General features: G+C 40.6%; 1 protein-coding gene across 2 annotated transcripts in view; it reads left to right on the forward strand.

Moving 5' to 3' along the window:
* The window catches only part of LOC133638740 (WD repeat-containing protein 7), a 591,313-nt gene that overhangs the window by 46,019 nt on the left and 529,347 nt on the right, over positions 1 to 15,947 (forward strand). For both annotated transcript variants that reach the window (XM_062031642.1, XM_062031641.1), the window contains exons 16-17: positions 11,211 to 11,444; positions 11,670 to 11,963. In XM_062031642.1, the coding sequence (XP_061887626.1) occupies positions 11,211 to 11,444; positions 11,670 to 11,963 (528 nt within the window). The remainder of the gene's footprint in view (positions 1 to 11,210; positions 11,445 to 11,669; positions 11,964 to 15,947) is intronic.

Below are 15,947 nucleotides of genomic sequence, written 5' to 3' on the forward strand. Positions count from 1 at the left end.
GTGTGCGTGTGCGCAATGCTAGGCCATTTAATTTTCCTCTTGTCCTCCAGAGAGACTTGGGAGAAATGTAGTTTTTTTTTCTATCCTGTTGGTGAGGATTAGTATCTTAGAAGTGGCTTCTCGCTGTGGATAGTCAATGCATTCGTTGCAGCGTGATCTGAAATTGGAGCCGATGATTTTGCAAGACAAGCACCCTTCTGGAATTCACGTAACAAGGAATATGGAAATGTGACTATGTCTCCCTGAGCCTGCATCGTTTTGGAAAGAACCTTTCACTTGAGTACAACCTTCAGCATGTAAACCAGTGTTTCCCACACATTCATTTATTTGTGGCGGCCCGCCACGAAACAATTATGTCTCCATCCATCCATCCATCTTCAACCGCTTATCCGGAATCGGGTCGCGGGGACAGCAGCTCCAGCAAAGACCCCCAGACTTCCCTCTCCAGAGCAACATTTGCGACTTCCTCCTGGGGAATCCCGAAGCGTTCCCAGGCCAGAGAGGAGATGTAATCCCCCCATCTGGTCCTTGGTCTGCCGCGGGGCCTCCTCCCAGTGGGACGTGCAACGAGGACCTCCCTAGGGAGACGCTCGTGAGGCATCCGCACGAGATGCCCGAACCACCTAAGCTGGCTCCTTTCCAAGCGAAGGAGCAGCGGCTCTACTCCGAGTCTCTCTCGGGTGACTGCACTTCTCACCCTATCTCTAAGGGAGATGCCAGCCACCCTTCTGAGGAAACTCATTTCGGCCGCTTGTATCCGCGATCTTATTCTTTCGGTCATTACCCACACTTCATGACCATAGGTGAGAGTAGGAATGTAGATAGCTCGGTAGACCGAGAGCTTTGCCTTCTGGCTCAGCTCCCGTTTCGTCACAACAGTGCGGCAGAGAGACTGCAATACTGCCCCAGCTGCTCCGATTCTCCGGCTGATTTCCTTCTCCATCTTTCCCTCACTCGTGAACAAGACCCCGAGATACTTAAACTCCTCCACCTGGGACAGAGTCCTGTCCCCTACCCGGACTGTACAAACCATCGGTTTCCTGCTGAGAACCATGGCCTCAGATTTGGAGATGCTGATCCTCATTCCAGCCGCTGAACACTCGGCTGCGAACCGATCCAGTGAGAGCTGAAGGTCACGAACCGAAGGTGCCATCAGGACCACATCATCTGCAAACAGCAGTGACGCAACCTTTAGCCCCCCGAGACGTATACCCTCTCCGCCATGGCCACGACTCCGCCTAGAAATCCTGTCCATGAAAATCACAAACAGGATAGGTGACAGAGCGCAGCCCTGGCGGAGACCAACCCCCACTGGAAACGGATCCGACTTACATCCAAGCACCCGGACACAACTCTCGCTTTGGTTGTACAGAGATTGGATGGCCCTCAACAGGGTTCCCCTCACTCCGTACTCCCTCAGCACCTCCCACAAGATCTCCCGAGGGACGCGGTCATACGCCTTCTCCAAATCCACAAAACACATGTAGACTGGATAGGCATACTCCCAGGCCCTCTCCAGGATTCCCGCAAGCGTAAAGAGTTGGTCAGTTGTTCCACGACCAGGACGGAATCCACATTGCTCCTCTTGAATCTGAGGTTCGACTATCGGCCGGACCCTCCTTTCCAGTACCTTGGCGTAAACTTTCCCAGGGAGGCTGAGTAGTGTGATACCCCTGTAATTAGCACACACCCTCTGGTCCCCCTTTTTGAAAAGGGGAACCACCACCCCAGTCTGCCACTCCCTCGGCACTGTCCCAGACTTCCACGCAATGTTGAAAAGGCGTATCAACCAAGACAGCCCATCAACACCCAGAGCCTTCAGCATTTCTGGACGGACCTCGTCAACCCCCGGAGCTTTGCCACTGTGGAGTTGTCTAACTACCTCAGTGACTTCACTCCGAGAGATCAACGTCGATCCCCCATCATCCTCAGGCCCTGCTCCTATCAGGGAGGGTGTGTCTGATGTATTTGGGTTCAGGAGTTCCTCAAAGTGCTCTTTCCAACGCCCCACGACTTCCTCACTTGAAGTCAGCAAAGTCCCATCCTTGCCGTACACAGCTTGGATGGTTCCCTGCTTCCCCCTCCTGAGGTGCCGTATGGTCTTCCAGAACAGCTTTGGTGCCGCCCGATAGTCCTTCTCCATGGATTCCCCGAACTGCTCCCACACCCTCTGCTTAGCCTCGTCCACAGCCACGGCCGCTGCCCTTCGGGCCCGCCGGTACCTTGCAACTGCCTCCGGAGTCCCCTGGGATAACATACCCCGGTAGGACTCCTTCTTCAGTCGGACGGCTTCCCTGACCACCACTGTCCACCAGGGTGTTCGAGGGTTACCGCCCCTTGAGGCACCTAAGACCTTCTGGCCACAGCTCGCATCTGCAGCTTTAGCAATAGAGGCTTTGAACATTGCCCATTCCTGTTCAATGTCCCCAACCTCCACAGGGATGGCAGAGAAGTCCCGCCGGAGGTGTGAGTTGAAGTCCTTCCGGACAGAGGACTCCTCCAAACGTTCCCAGTTCACCCGCACTACACGCTTGGGTTTGCCAGGTCTGTCCAGAGGTTTCCCCCGCCATCTAACCCAACTCACCACCAGATGGTGATCAGTTGACAGTTCAGCCCCTCTCTTCACCCGAGTGTCCAAAACATACGGCCTCAGATCAGCTGATACGATTACAAAATCGATCATTGATCTTTGGCCTAGGGTGCTCTGGTACCAGGTACACCTATGAGCATCCTTATGCTTGAACATGGTGTTTGTTATCGCAAGTCCGTGACTAGCACAGAAGTCCAATAACAATCCACCACTCAGGTTCAGATCAGGGAGACCGTTCCTCCCAATCACGCCAGTCCAAGTATCACTGTCATTGCCCACGTGCGCGTTGAAGTCCCCCAGCAAGACTATGGAATCCCCTGCCGGCGCCCCATACAGGACCCCATGCAAGGTATCCAAGAAGGCTGAATACTCTGAACTCCTGTTTGGTGCGTATGCACAAACAACAGTCAGAGTTTTCCCCCCTCCAACCCTAAGGCGAAGGGAGGCGACCCTCTTGTCCACTGGGGTGAACTCCAACGTACAGGCACTCAGCCGGGGACTCGTGAGTATCCCCACACCCGCCTGTGCCCTCACACCCTGAGCAACTCCAGAAGTGAACAAGGTCCATCCCTTGTCCAGGAGTGTGGTTTCAGAGCCCTTGCTATGCGTAGAGGTAAGCCCCACCAGATCCAACCGGTAGCGCTCCACCTCTCGCACCAGCTCAGGCTCCTTCCCCACCAGCGTAGAGACGTTCCACGTCCCGAAAGTCAGCCTCTGCTGCCCCGAATTGGTCCGTCCGGAGCCTCCACTTTCACCGCCATCCACTTGGCAGCGCACCCGACCCCACTGGTTCCGACCGCGGGTGGTGGGCCCACGTGGCAGAGAAGATGGCGTGTCCACGTAGCTTCTTCGGGCTGTGCCCGGCCGGGCTCCGTGGCAAGCCCGGCCACCAGGCGCTCGCTGACGAGCCAATTATGTCTGCCATAAACAAAAAAATAAAATAAATTTTTAATTTTTTTTTATTTTTTTATTTAATTTTTATTTTTTTGTCCTGTCCAGCTTCTCAGGCAAATCATATAGTTGATGTAGATGCCCATATAGGCTGTTCAGATTTACTTTACAAAAGAGAAGTGTAGGATACTTCTCTTGTTGCCTTATTTGTATTTGACCACTACTGTTTTCTGTTTATTTGTTACTGACTGTGGCAGGACACCTCTGCCTCTGTTTCACTTTATGTTGCTGGTAAATAATATGGTTGTAGTAGTAGGCTAAAGTTAAATTATTTAGTATGCACTAATTGAAGGGGCAGAGCTTTAAGAGACATTTTAGCTTTTATATTTTATAAGATAGATTTTTTGTAATATATTTCAGTGAATAACTTATTGTTCAAATCTGTATATAAATATGTACATAAAGTGTTGTAATTATATTGTAAAATGGATGGATGGATGGATGGACGTTTAAAACAAAACTGTTATTATTAATTAGTAAGTATACATTTTTTGATGTATACTTTCAATCATATCATTGTAGTAAATTATGCAAATTACTCGGTGATGTCATGGTGACCACGCCCATAACCATGCCCCCACCGCCACAGGTATCTTAGCAGTTTATGGGAAACACTGTAAACACTGGGTAGCTGCGGTAAAGATCGGCTGGGTTCGGCAGCTCATCAGACGATCGCCAATCAGCTAAAAAAGACAAATATCGGCCCCGATCTGATCTCATGATTGGATTTGGGACATCTCCAGCACAAACATATCTTATATGAATATACTGTTGAGCACATATTGTGGTAATAACCAGTGTTGGGTTAGTTACTGAAAACCAGTAACTAGTTACAATTACTAGTTACTTTATTTCAAAAGTAACTCAGTTACTAACTCAGTTACTTACACCAAAAAGTAATGCGTTACTGTGAAAAGTAACTATTTAGTTACTTCTTTTCCCCCCCTTTTTTTAAGGCTCCCATTAATGCCCTTTTAGCCTTCATTTCAGTACAGTTATTGCACTGGAGAATAATACAATCTGTTGATCAACTTGACATGCATTTGCATCACTGAACTCAGAAAGCAATGTGGTCTACATACAACACACAAACAATGTGGTCTACATACAACACACAAACAATGTGGTCTACATACAACACACAAACAATGTGGTCTACATACAACACACAAACAATGTGGTCTACATACAACACACAAACAATGTGGTCTACATACAACACACAAACAATGTGGTCTACATACAACACACAAAGACAAAGATATGTTTCAAAGGGCCAATTTATTTCAGGCCAGAAAAAATTGACAAAACTATTTTAAATTGCTGCAACATAATGGCACTTTAACTTTAACTCTAAGTAGATAGGATCTTTGATCCAAGACACAACTTACATTTAACTAAAATGTTATTTTCTTTGTGCTCGACAAAAGAAAAGTATTGAGAATGTCTCCATGTTAAAAAACTCGACTTCTGGCTTCGCCATGATGTCTTGTTAGTTGTTATGAGAGTAGCGTAGGTGTGTGTGTGTGTGTGTGGCCCTTTAAGATATGACAGCATGAGAGGTGAGTGACGTCAGTGAGTGAGTGGGCGAGAGAGGTGAGGGAGCGGCGACAGTAAATGCGTGTAGGTGCTCTAGCTTGCTGGATGGCTGCGTGCAATAAAGTCACAAAGTTGCAACAAACCGCCGGGCTCGTCATTCACCCTCAGCTGTAAAGACCCTCTTCCGGGTAAAGTGAAGGTTGTTAGACCCGAAGTACGGCTCTGGGGAGGCGTGCTTTCTATGGGTGGGGGAAAGCACGCCTCTTCTTTTCCACCGGAGCGCTCCAATAAAACACACTCAGATCTTCAGTTTCTAGCCGATACTACATACAAATAACGTAAAATGACGCAGTAACGCATCATGCAGTAACGGTAACTGAGTTACTGTATATAAAAAAATAACGCGTTAGATTACTAGTTACCGCCGAAACTAACGGCGTTACAGTAACGCGTTACTTAGTAACGCGTTAGTCCCAACACTGGTAATAACTGATCATTTGGTCACAATAACCTTGACATGAAATTTTCATATCATTACATCCACTGCTCCAAAACTTTTCTAAGGAAGAATTCATAGCAAATGGGTACCTCCTTCTTATTGTCTGTTGCTTGGGTGACTTTGTCTTTTTCTTTCCGCTTCCGCTGTGCGTTTACTAGAAGGGTCTCCCAGGATTTTTCTCCAATAACTCCCCATAATCACAGGTCTTTTCTGAACAGGCCAACACACAACAACAGCTGTTTTTCCCCCCATGGTTCCCCAAAGTCATTATTGTGTTTTGTTGTTGTTGCCTCCCACCCCATGATCATTACTCGCTCATAACTATAAACATTACGGGTCAAAACCATCCACTATCCCCCGTGTGAGTGGTTGTGTGCTACCCCCTGCCGTATCTGATGACAGATAATGATCATGAAATGTCAGACTATCAACGCAAACACTACACCCAGTCAGCTGTAAGCCATCATCTGTGCGTGTTTACAGTTGCAGCTTTTAGTCTGGCGTAAGGAAGTCAATATGTGACTTTGAGTTTGTCCTCTGGCATTTCTGTTCAACCTACCAGTAGTTTAGTTTTTGTTTGGCGTGATAGAAGTACGATATCGTAAGAACAACATGCAGTGTAAATAGGAGAGGGTTGGCAGGGGAGGCAATATAATAAAACCATATAATTTTTTTTATATTTGTCCATCAAACTGTGTTATAAATGTATTTTCTGAATGACTACAATCTTTCTTTTTTATTTACTTGAGTAAAAATATCTAAATTTGCGCACAAATTTAACATGAGGCTAGTGTTTTGACTCGGGGGGCCAATTTTAGAGAAAAAAATGTGTCTGGAGCGCCGGTATATCTATTTATCTATCTATGTACACTACCGTTCAAAAGTTTGGGGTCATATTAAAATGTCCTTATTTTTCAATGAAGATAACTTTAAACTAGTCTTAACTTTAAAGAAGTACACTCTATACATTGCTAATGTGGTAAATGACTATTCTAGCTGCAAATGTCTGGTTTTTGGTGCAATATCTACATAGGTGTATAGAGGCCCATTTCCAGCAACTATCACTCCAGTGTTCTAATGGTACAATGTGTTTGCTCATTGGCTCAGAAGGCTAATTGATGATTAGAAAACCCTTGTGCAATCATGTTCACACATCTGAAAACAGTTTAGCTCGTTACAGAAGCCACAAAACTGACCTTCCTTTGAGCAGATTGAGTTTCTGGAGCATCACATTTGTGGGGTCAATTAAACGCTCAAAATGGCCAGAAAAAGAGAACTTTCATCTGAAACTCGACAGTCCATTCTTGTTCTTAGAAATGAAGGCTATTCCACAAAATTGTTTGGGTGACACCAAACTTTTGAACGGTAGTGTATATATATGTAAGCTGTGAAAATCTGCTGTACAGTATGTGTGCTTGGGTCCTATTTTTAGGAACACTAATACAAAACCTCACAATAACGTCTGATTGAATGCTAAAAACGTTATGACAGACCACCTCAAAAAAAACGGAATGGAATTTTAATTTTTTGAACTTAATCAGACACCCAAAATGTACATGAAAATAAAGAATGTGGGATTTACAGTATTAACTATGAATGGTAAAACACTGAATATTGACAACATAGGAACGTCACACCCCCTCTCCATCGACATCTTTTACAATCAAGCGAAACGCAACACAAATGCAACAAACACAGCGAAATATGAATGCGAAAGATTAAAAAAAAAACCCCACCTACTATCTGATATATCACTAAGCTTTAGGACTTTAGTGTAAAAATCTCCTTCCGCGTCTGTCCCTGACACCCGCATTTCAGGCTGGCCGCTCTGGAAACACTCTGTGGAAACGCTACCGCAGGCTTTATTTGCCTAGGTCTGGGCTAGTGGGTATCGTGCCGCTTCTCGTTTTTGCGTGTGTTTGCAAAGCACAAGAGATTGAGGCCGTGGCTTACTGGCTTGTCTGCTTGTCACAATGTCGCCAAAATATATTTTTACAGCATTTATACAACGTAGAATCTACAGCCTGTTTAATGTTTTTAATCTAAGTGTGACATCCTTATTCTTGATAAGCAGTCTATAAATCTAGAAAATAGATATTGTAGGCTTTGTAGTAGTCCGACTTGCCACACTGGGAAAAGTGGGGGCAATCATGAGCTGGCAGATGCAAGGTGCTACCATGTTGTTTTAATGCTCTGCCGAATGATGCAATAAATGTTGCTGCCAATATAGAAAATTATACAGTACAGGCTAAAAGTTTGGACACACCTTCTCATTCACAACACAACTGATGGTCCCAACCCCATTGGTAAAGCAAGAAATTCCAGTAATCAACCCTGATAAGGCACACCTGTGAAGTGAAAACCACTGCAGTTGACTACCTCTTGGAGCTCATCGAGAGCTCCAAGAGGTAGTCACCAAGAGTGTGCAAAGCAGTAATCCGAGCAAAGGGTGGCTATTTTGAAGAAACTAGAATATAAAACTTGTTTTCAGTTATTTCACCTTTTTTTGTTAAGTACATAACTCCACATGTGTTCGTTCATAGTTTTGATGCCTTCATTGACAATCTACAATGTAAATAGTCATGAAAATAAAGAAAACACATTGAATGAGAAGGTGTGTGCAAACTTTTGGCCTGTATTGTGTGTATATATATATATATATATATATATATATATATATATATATATACAAACATATATGTGTCATGAAAATAAAGAAAACGCATTGATTGAGAAGGTGTATCCAAACTTTTGGCCTGTACTGTATATCCAAGATGAAATACTTCTCTAAGGTGGACTTTTAAGACAAAACGGAGGTGATCATACAGAGTAAATTTTCATAGAGTATAGATAGTGCTAACAAATAAACAACGTAAAGGTGAGAAAAACTTGTTGTATTTGTATTTATTTTGTCAAAGCAAATAAATGAGACCAATAAATATTTGATAATGTTTTTATGAAAGTGAATAACTCCCTTTTTTTCTTATCTCTATGAGCAACCTGTTACAATTAAAGGAAATACATTTAGGCCTGGACTTAGACTTCCTTTATTGTCATTCACATTTGAACTTTACAGTACAGATAAGAACGACATTTCGTTGCATTAGCTCATTATAGTGCAGGATAAAAGTGCAATAAGGTGCAGAGTGTTTGCATTTACAAAAGAACGTGCAGATACAAATAGATTACTGTACAGATAAATATATTGCACTTTTGCGTATGCATCCACGTTACGGATGTATGTTATATTGTCTTTATAGTCCAGCGAGTTCATCCGTTTGGGGGAATTGAGAGGAATATTTTGATGCGTTCAAGAGTAGAGATACTATATATATATATATATATGTATATGTATATGTGTGTATATATATATATATATATATATATATATATATATATATATATATCTACACTACCGTTCAAAAGTTTGGGGTCACATTGAAATGTCCTTATTTTTGAAGGAAAAGCACTGTACTTTTCAATGAAGATAACTTTAAACTAGTCTTAACTTTAAAGAAATACACTCTATACATTGCTAATGTGGTAAATTACTATTCTAGCTGCAAATGTCTGGTTTTTGGTGCAATATCTACATAGGTGTATAGAGGCCCATTTCCAGCAACTATCACTCCAGTGTTCTAATGGTACAATGTGTTTGCTCATTGGCTCAGAAGGCTAATTGATGATTAGAAAACCCTTGTGCAATCATGTTCACACATCTGAAAACAGTTTAGCTCCTTACAGAAGCTACAAAACTGACCTTCCTTTGAGCAGATTGAGTTTCTGGAGCATCACATTTGTGGGGTCAATTAAACGCTCAAAATGGCCAGAAAAAGAGAACTTTCATCTAAAACTCGACAGTCTATTCTTGTTCTTAGAAATGAAGGCTATTCCACAAAATTGTTTGGGTGTCCCCAAACTTTTGAACGGTAGTATATATATATATATTCAGATAAAATAATTAAAAACTTTAAAAGCATCAATGCCTCACCTCGTGTGTGCGTAGCACAGGAATAAACTATTCACATTTACTATCATATGTTTTTTTCCACTTTTTTTTGTTAACTATAGCATGAATTGGATTGTTTCTTATGGGGAACAAAATACAAGGTATCACTGTATTGAAGAAAGACTTTACAGTCATGCATTTCAATCATTTGGTATATATAAAGATAAACAGAGTAGTTTCTTCATTTGTATGTTTGAATGTTTTTTCTATGAGCCTGGTTCTGAACTATTTTCTCTCATTTGACCCCCTAAATTAAAATACTTTTGAGAACTTGATATTTATTTATCTGTACAAACTAGTGTATGAGTTACTGCACTGCAAAAAGTCAGTGTTCAAAAACAAGAAAAAATAATACAAAAATGAGGGGTATTTTACTTGAACTAAGCAAAATTATCTGCCAATAGAACAAGAAAATGCGGCTTGTCAAGACTTTCCAAAACAAGTAAAATGAGCTAACCTCAATGAACCTAAAAATACCTTAAAATAAGTATATTATCACTAATAACAAGTGCACTTTTCTTAACAGAAAAAAAAAATAGGTCTTTTTTCTCAATATGTTGAAAAATGTTCTTAAATTAAGCTCCTGTAGAACTTTGTAGTGTCAGGCCTGGTTCTGTAGGCTGTCAGTACTTTCAGTCCCTACACTGCAAAAAGTCAGTGTTCAAAAACAAGAAAAAAAAATTCCAAAAATTAGGGGTATTTTATTTGAACTACGGTAAGCTAAATTAAATGCCAATAGAACAAGAAAATTCGGCTTGTCAAGACTTTCCAAAACAAGTTAAATTAGCTAACCCAAAAATACTTTAAAATAAGTATATTGTCACTAACAACAAGTGCACTTTTCTTGGTAGAAAAAAAAAGAGATATTTTTGCTCAATATGTTGAAAAATATTCTTAAATAAGTAAACACTAGTGCCATTATCTTGACATAATGATATGCGCTCGGCATCATGATTTTTTTTTTCATGCTTGAAGTAAGAAATTATTACTTTTAAAAAAGGTAGTTTTATACTTGTGAGTGTTGATGACACAGCTTTGCAACAGTTGATATTCTAGTTTCAAGCATGTTTTACTCAATATAGGTCATCAAATCTCAGCAACAAGCTGTAATATCTTACTGAGATCATTTAGGACCAAAACACTTAAAACAAGTAAAACACTAACATAAAATCTGCTTAGTGAGAAGAATTATCTTATCAGACAGAAAATAAGCAAATATTACCGTTATTTGAGATATTTAATCTTACTTAGATTGCAGTTTTTGCAGTGTGGCACCAGCGTTATGCATGATCACCTGAGTATCAAAATAGATGAATAAAATTAGCTCACATAACTTAAAACAATTTTCAAGTTAGTTTTATTCACAGCCCTCCGGACTTACGTTTTGAGAACCACTGGTTTTATAGTATGCATGCTTTCGTGTAATAGGGCGCTCTGCCTTAAGGTGGCAATGTTCAGCCACCATCACGCCCTGAACGGAGGATCTAATGCTGTTTTGTCAAAATATTCTTGTATTTCCAGGACGTCTAAACTGGTGTTGCTCAGGCCTCTTTTCAGAGTCCTTAAGGATCACACTTATTAACTCCATTTATTTATTCCATTATTATTTATGTCTTCTTCAGGGCAACCTGCCAAAATACTCCCACAATGCACTGGTAGTCCAGGCAATGAAGACCAACCTCACAGACCCCGACATGCATGTGCTGTTCTTTGACGTGGAAGCGGTGATCATCCAGCTGCTGACAGAAGAAGCTCAGAGACCGAACCCTATGCTGGTGTCCCCCGAGACCTTGCAGAAGAGCCAGGCCGGGGCTGACAAGGGAGGCTCTTTCCTGGCCAACAAGATTTTCAAGCAGGTCAGGAAGAGACACACAAGAATCCACAGCTTGAATCGTATCTTGCTATGTTTGTATTTTTGCATTAAAAGTCTGAAAGCCTGAGTACATAAAACGGAGAATATTAAACATCAGCTTGACATGTCAGTTAACACTACTATTCAAACACGACCTGTCAGATAGCAGTATGGCATAAGATAATATTGCCTTCATGAAATAATTGGCAGCTTCGTCCTTCTCAAATAGGTTAAGGAAACGATGAAGGAGACGATCAAAGAGCACCTGCTGGACGAAGATGAGGAAGAGGAGGAGGAAATGAGGAGGCGTGAGGAGAAGTCAAAGTCACTGAGTCTCCTGGAGTACAATCTGACAATGGACACGGCCAAACTCTTCATGTCCTGCCTGCACGCCTGGGGCCTCAACGAGCACCTGGACGGCATCTGTCTGGAGCGACTGGGCATGCTCAGACCGCACTGCCCCATCTCCTTTGGCCTGATCTCCAGGGGAGGTCACATGTCCCTCATGCTGCCTACCTTTAAGGTAAGACTGAACCTTTACATTGTGATGGCAAAACACAAGGATTATGTAACTAGAGCAGGCCTGGGCAATTATTTTGACTCGGGGGGGCCAAATTTTGAGAAAAAAATGTGTCTGGGGGCCGGTATATCTATTTTTAGGAACTCTAATACAAAACCTCACAATAATGTCTGATTGAATGCAAAAAACGTTATGACAGACCACCTTAAAAAACGTAATGGAATTTAAATTTTTTTTACTGAATGAGACACGCAGACATACTTGCCAACCCTCCCAATTTTCCCGGGAGACTCACGAATTTCAGTGCCCCTCCCAAAAATTCAACCATTCTCCCGAATTTCTCCCGATTTCAACAATATTGGGGGCGTGCCTTTAAAGGCACTGCCTTTACGTCCTCTCTCACCTGAAAAAGAGACTATTATATACCGTATTTTTCGGAGTATAAGTCGCTCCAGAGTATAAGTCGCACCGGACGAAAATGCATAATAAAGAAGGAAAAAAACATATATAAGTCGCACTGGAGTATAAGTCGCATTTTTGGGGGGAAATTTATTTGATAAAAGCCAACACCAAGAATAGACATTTGAAATGCAATTTAAAATAAATAAAGAATAGTGAACAACAGGCTGAATAAGTGTACGTTATATGACGCATAAATAACCAACTGAGAACGTGCCTGGTATGTTAACGTAACATATTATGGTAAGAGTCATTCAAATAACTATAACATATAGAACATGCTATACGTTTACCAAACAATCTGTCACTCCTGATCGCTAAATCCCATGAAATCTTATACGTCTAGTCTCTTACGTGAATGAGCTAAATAATATTATTTGATATTTTACGGTAATGTGTTAATAATTTCACACATAAGTCGCTCCTGAGTATAAGTCGCACCCCCAGCCGAACTATGAAAAAAACTGCGACTTATAGTCCGAAAAATACGGTATGTCTCCGTTATCCATAGGTTTATTTATAACCCATAAAGTAGGCAGGCACGGAGCTCTTTCTCAGCGTGTGTTTATTCCAGCCGGCACGTTAATACACTGACACACAACATACGGATTCCCATCATGCTTTGCTTCAAAACTACGGCAAGTAGTAATGTCCAAAAACATAACAGAGACGAAGCAGAAGAACGAAGAAGAGACATGGCGACGACGAGTAAGAAGAAGAAGTACGCTTGCAAGTTCCAAAATGATTGGAAAAAAATAATTTCAGTTCATCCAGGACAGCTCGAAGGGGAAGGGGTATGCTGCCTGCACATTTTGTAGATCAGACTTCTCCATTGAACACGGTGGCCGAACGGATATACTCATTCATTAATTATATATATATATATATATATATATATATATATATATATATATATATATATATATATATATATATATATATATATATATATATATATATATGTGTATATATATATTTTTTTTTTTTCCACACATACATATATATATATATATATATATATATATATATATATATATATATATATATATGTATATATGTATATATGTATATATATATATATATATATATATATATATATATATATATATATATATACACTACCGTTCAAAAGTTTGGGGTCACCCAAACAATTTTGTGGAATAGCCTTCATTTCTAAGAACAAGAATAGACTGTCGAGTTTCAGATGAAAGTTCTCTTTTTCTGGCCATTTTGAGCGTTTAATTGACCCCACAAATGTGATGCTCCAGAAACTCAATCTGCTCAAAGGAAGGTCAGTTTTGTAGCTTCTGTAACGAGCTAAACTGTTTTCAGATGTGTGAACATGATTGCACAAGGGTTTTCTAATCATCAATTAGCCTTCTGAGCCAATGAGCAAACACATTGTACCATTAGAACACTGGAGTGATAGTTGCTGGAAATGGGCCTCTATACACCTATGTAGATATTGCACCAAAAACCAGACATTTGCAGCTAGAATAGTCATTTACCACATTAGCAATGTATAGAGTGTATTTCTTTTAAAGTTAAGACTAGTTTAAAGTTATCTTCATTGAAAAGTACAGTGCTTTTCCTTCAAAAATAAAGACATTTCAATGTGACCCCAAACTTTTGAACGGTAGTGTATATATAAGAAATACTTGAAAATATATCCCGAATTTGGAGGTCTCAAGGTTGGCAAGTATGCACCCAGAATGTACATGAAAATAAAGAATGTGAGATTTACAATATTAACTATGACCAATAAAATACTGAATATTGACAACATATGAACGTCACCCCCCCTCGATCGACATATTTTTCAATCAGGCGAAACACAACCAAAATGCAACAAACACAGCGAAATTTGAACGCCAAGGGTAAAAAAAAACCCAACCCCCCCCCCACCCACAATCTGATATATCTGATATATCACTAAGCTTTACAACTTTGCTGTAAAAATCTCCTTCCGCGTCTGTCCCTGACACCCGTATTTCAGGCTGGCAGCTCTGGAAACACTCTGTGGAAACGCTCCCCACCCACACTGCTTGGTGCCTCGTTTGAACTGCTGTGACTTACATTACCATAGTAACTATTTTGATTACCATAGTAACTAGTATATCATGCAAAAGCGCAGATTCCAACCATTGAAATACTTTATATAGTTCAAGACTTACGGTCATTTGAAAACATCACTGCACATCATAATGGCAGCTACAGTTTCCATCTTATAGATCTAAAAAAAATATTTGGGAATGTCCAGCAGACCAGATTGAAAAGCTCAACGGGCCGCATGCGGCCCCCGGGCCTTAATTTGCCCAGGTTTGAACTAGAGTATGATGGTCCAGGGTTATCGTAAAATAAACCAAAAAAAAAAGCGAAACTTGTGTAATTGACTCTTCTCTCTAGAGTGGAGCAAACAAGTGTGGCAGATGATAGATTGTTCTCCCGTTTAATGATGATAAATAGCCTGTTAAACAGACACATTTTACAGTTATAACATCTATTTTGCATAATGCAGTACCTTCTTGGCAATATTAACTGAGAACAACTCCTTTTTTTGGTCAAGGTCCAGTGGCGTTGAAGTGGTGGGTCAATTGGGGAAGATACAGGAAAAACATGCTCTCCAAAAAAACGTAATAAAACAAAAATAAAGAGGTTTCACGGCAAAAAGTGTACTTAAAGAAAAAGCAAGGCCAGCAACACTTGTCTCCTTCTAATACAAAGATCTCAATCTCAAGACCCATGGGCCAGATCTGGGAAAAGTGTGTGTTAATAAGATACTTATTTTTTTTACTAAATGAAAATAATTATTTAGATTTTGACAGGAAACAATGCATCTTTTAAACATTATCTAATTATGCCAAATATTACATTATATAGTGTATAACAAAAATAAGTTAGTAAAGATAAAAATAAACAGTTTAATATTTGCTTGTCACTTTTGAAAACATCTAATAATCAAGTGCATAGGCAAAAATGTAATAGTAAGAGGAGATTACTGGTACACATTTATATCAATGCGGTCAAATTATTTACTTATTTTGTGATGATTAATCACAGGTTATTGCCCGCATGCATAATTGTAATTCATTTTTAAAAAGTGGCCCTATGAAGCCAGCCATTACTGCGATGTGGCCCTCCAATGAAAACGAGTTTGACACCCCTGTTCTAATAATTTTAATATCAACTTTGCAAACACAGACCGGTTTTGACAATGTCTCCGTCAGCGTGCAATCCCCAACAGGAAGCGACTCACTTAAATAGTCCCAGCTGTGGTCAATCAATTGATACAATAAATCAAGGACAATTAAAAAAATTAAAGTGCACAAATAAAAGACAAAATGGAAAATTGAACAAAACAAATCAAAGACTCAGCACAGTAAAATAGGAAAATAAACAAAGCAATAAAAAAATGTGGGGATGTTGTACTGGGGCCCCAAGAACAGAGGCCCTGAGTTTTTGTAAAATTTGAAGAAGTTTTTCTGCCATTTTAAATGTTTAATTTATACATTTAAAAAAATAATGTGG

The sequence above is a fragment of the Entelurus aequoreus genome, linkage group LG21 (genome assembly GCF_033978785.1).
Source record: "Entelurus aequoreus isolate RoL-2023_Sb linkage group LG21, RoL_Eaeq_v1.1, whole genome shotgun sequence".
Taxonomy (NCBI): Eukaryota; Metazoa; Chordata; class Actinopteri; order Syngnathiformes; family Syngnathidae; genus Entelurus; species Entelurus aequoreus.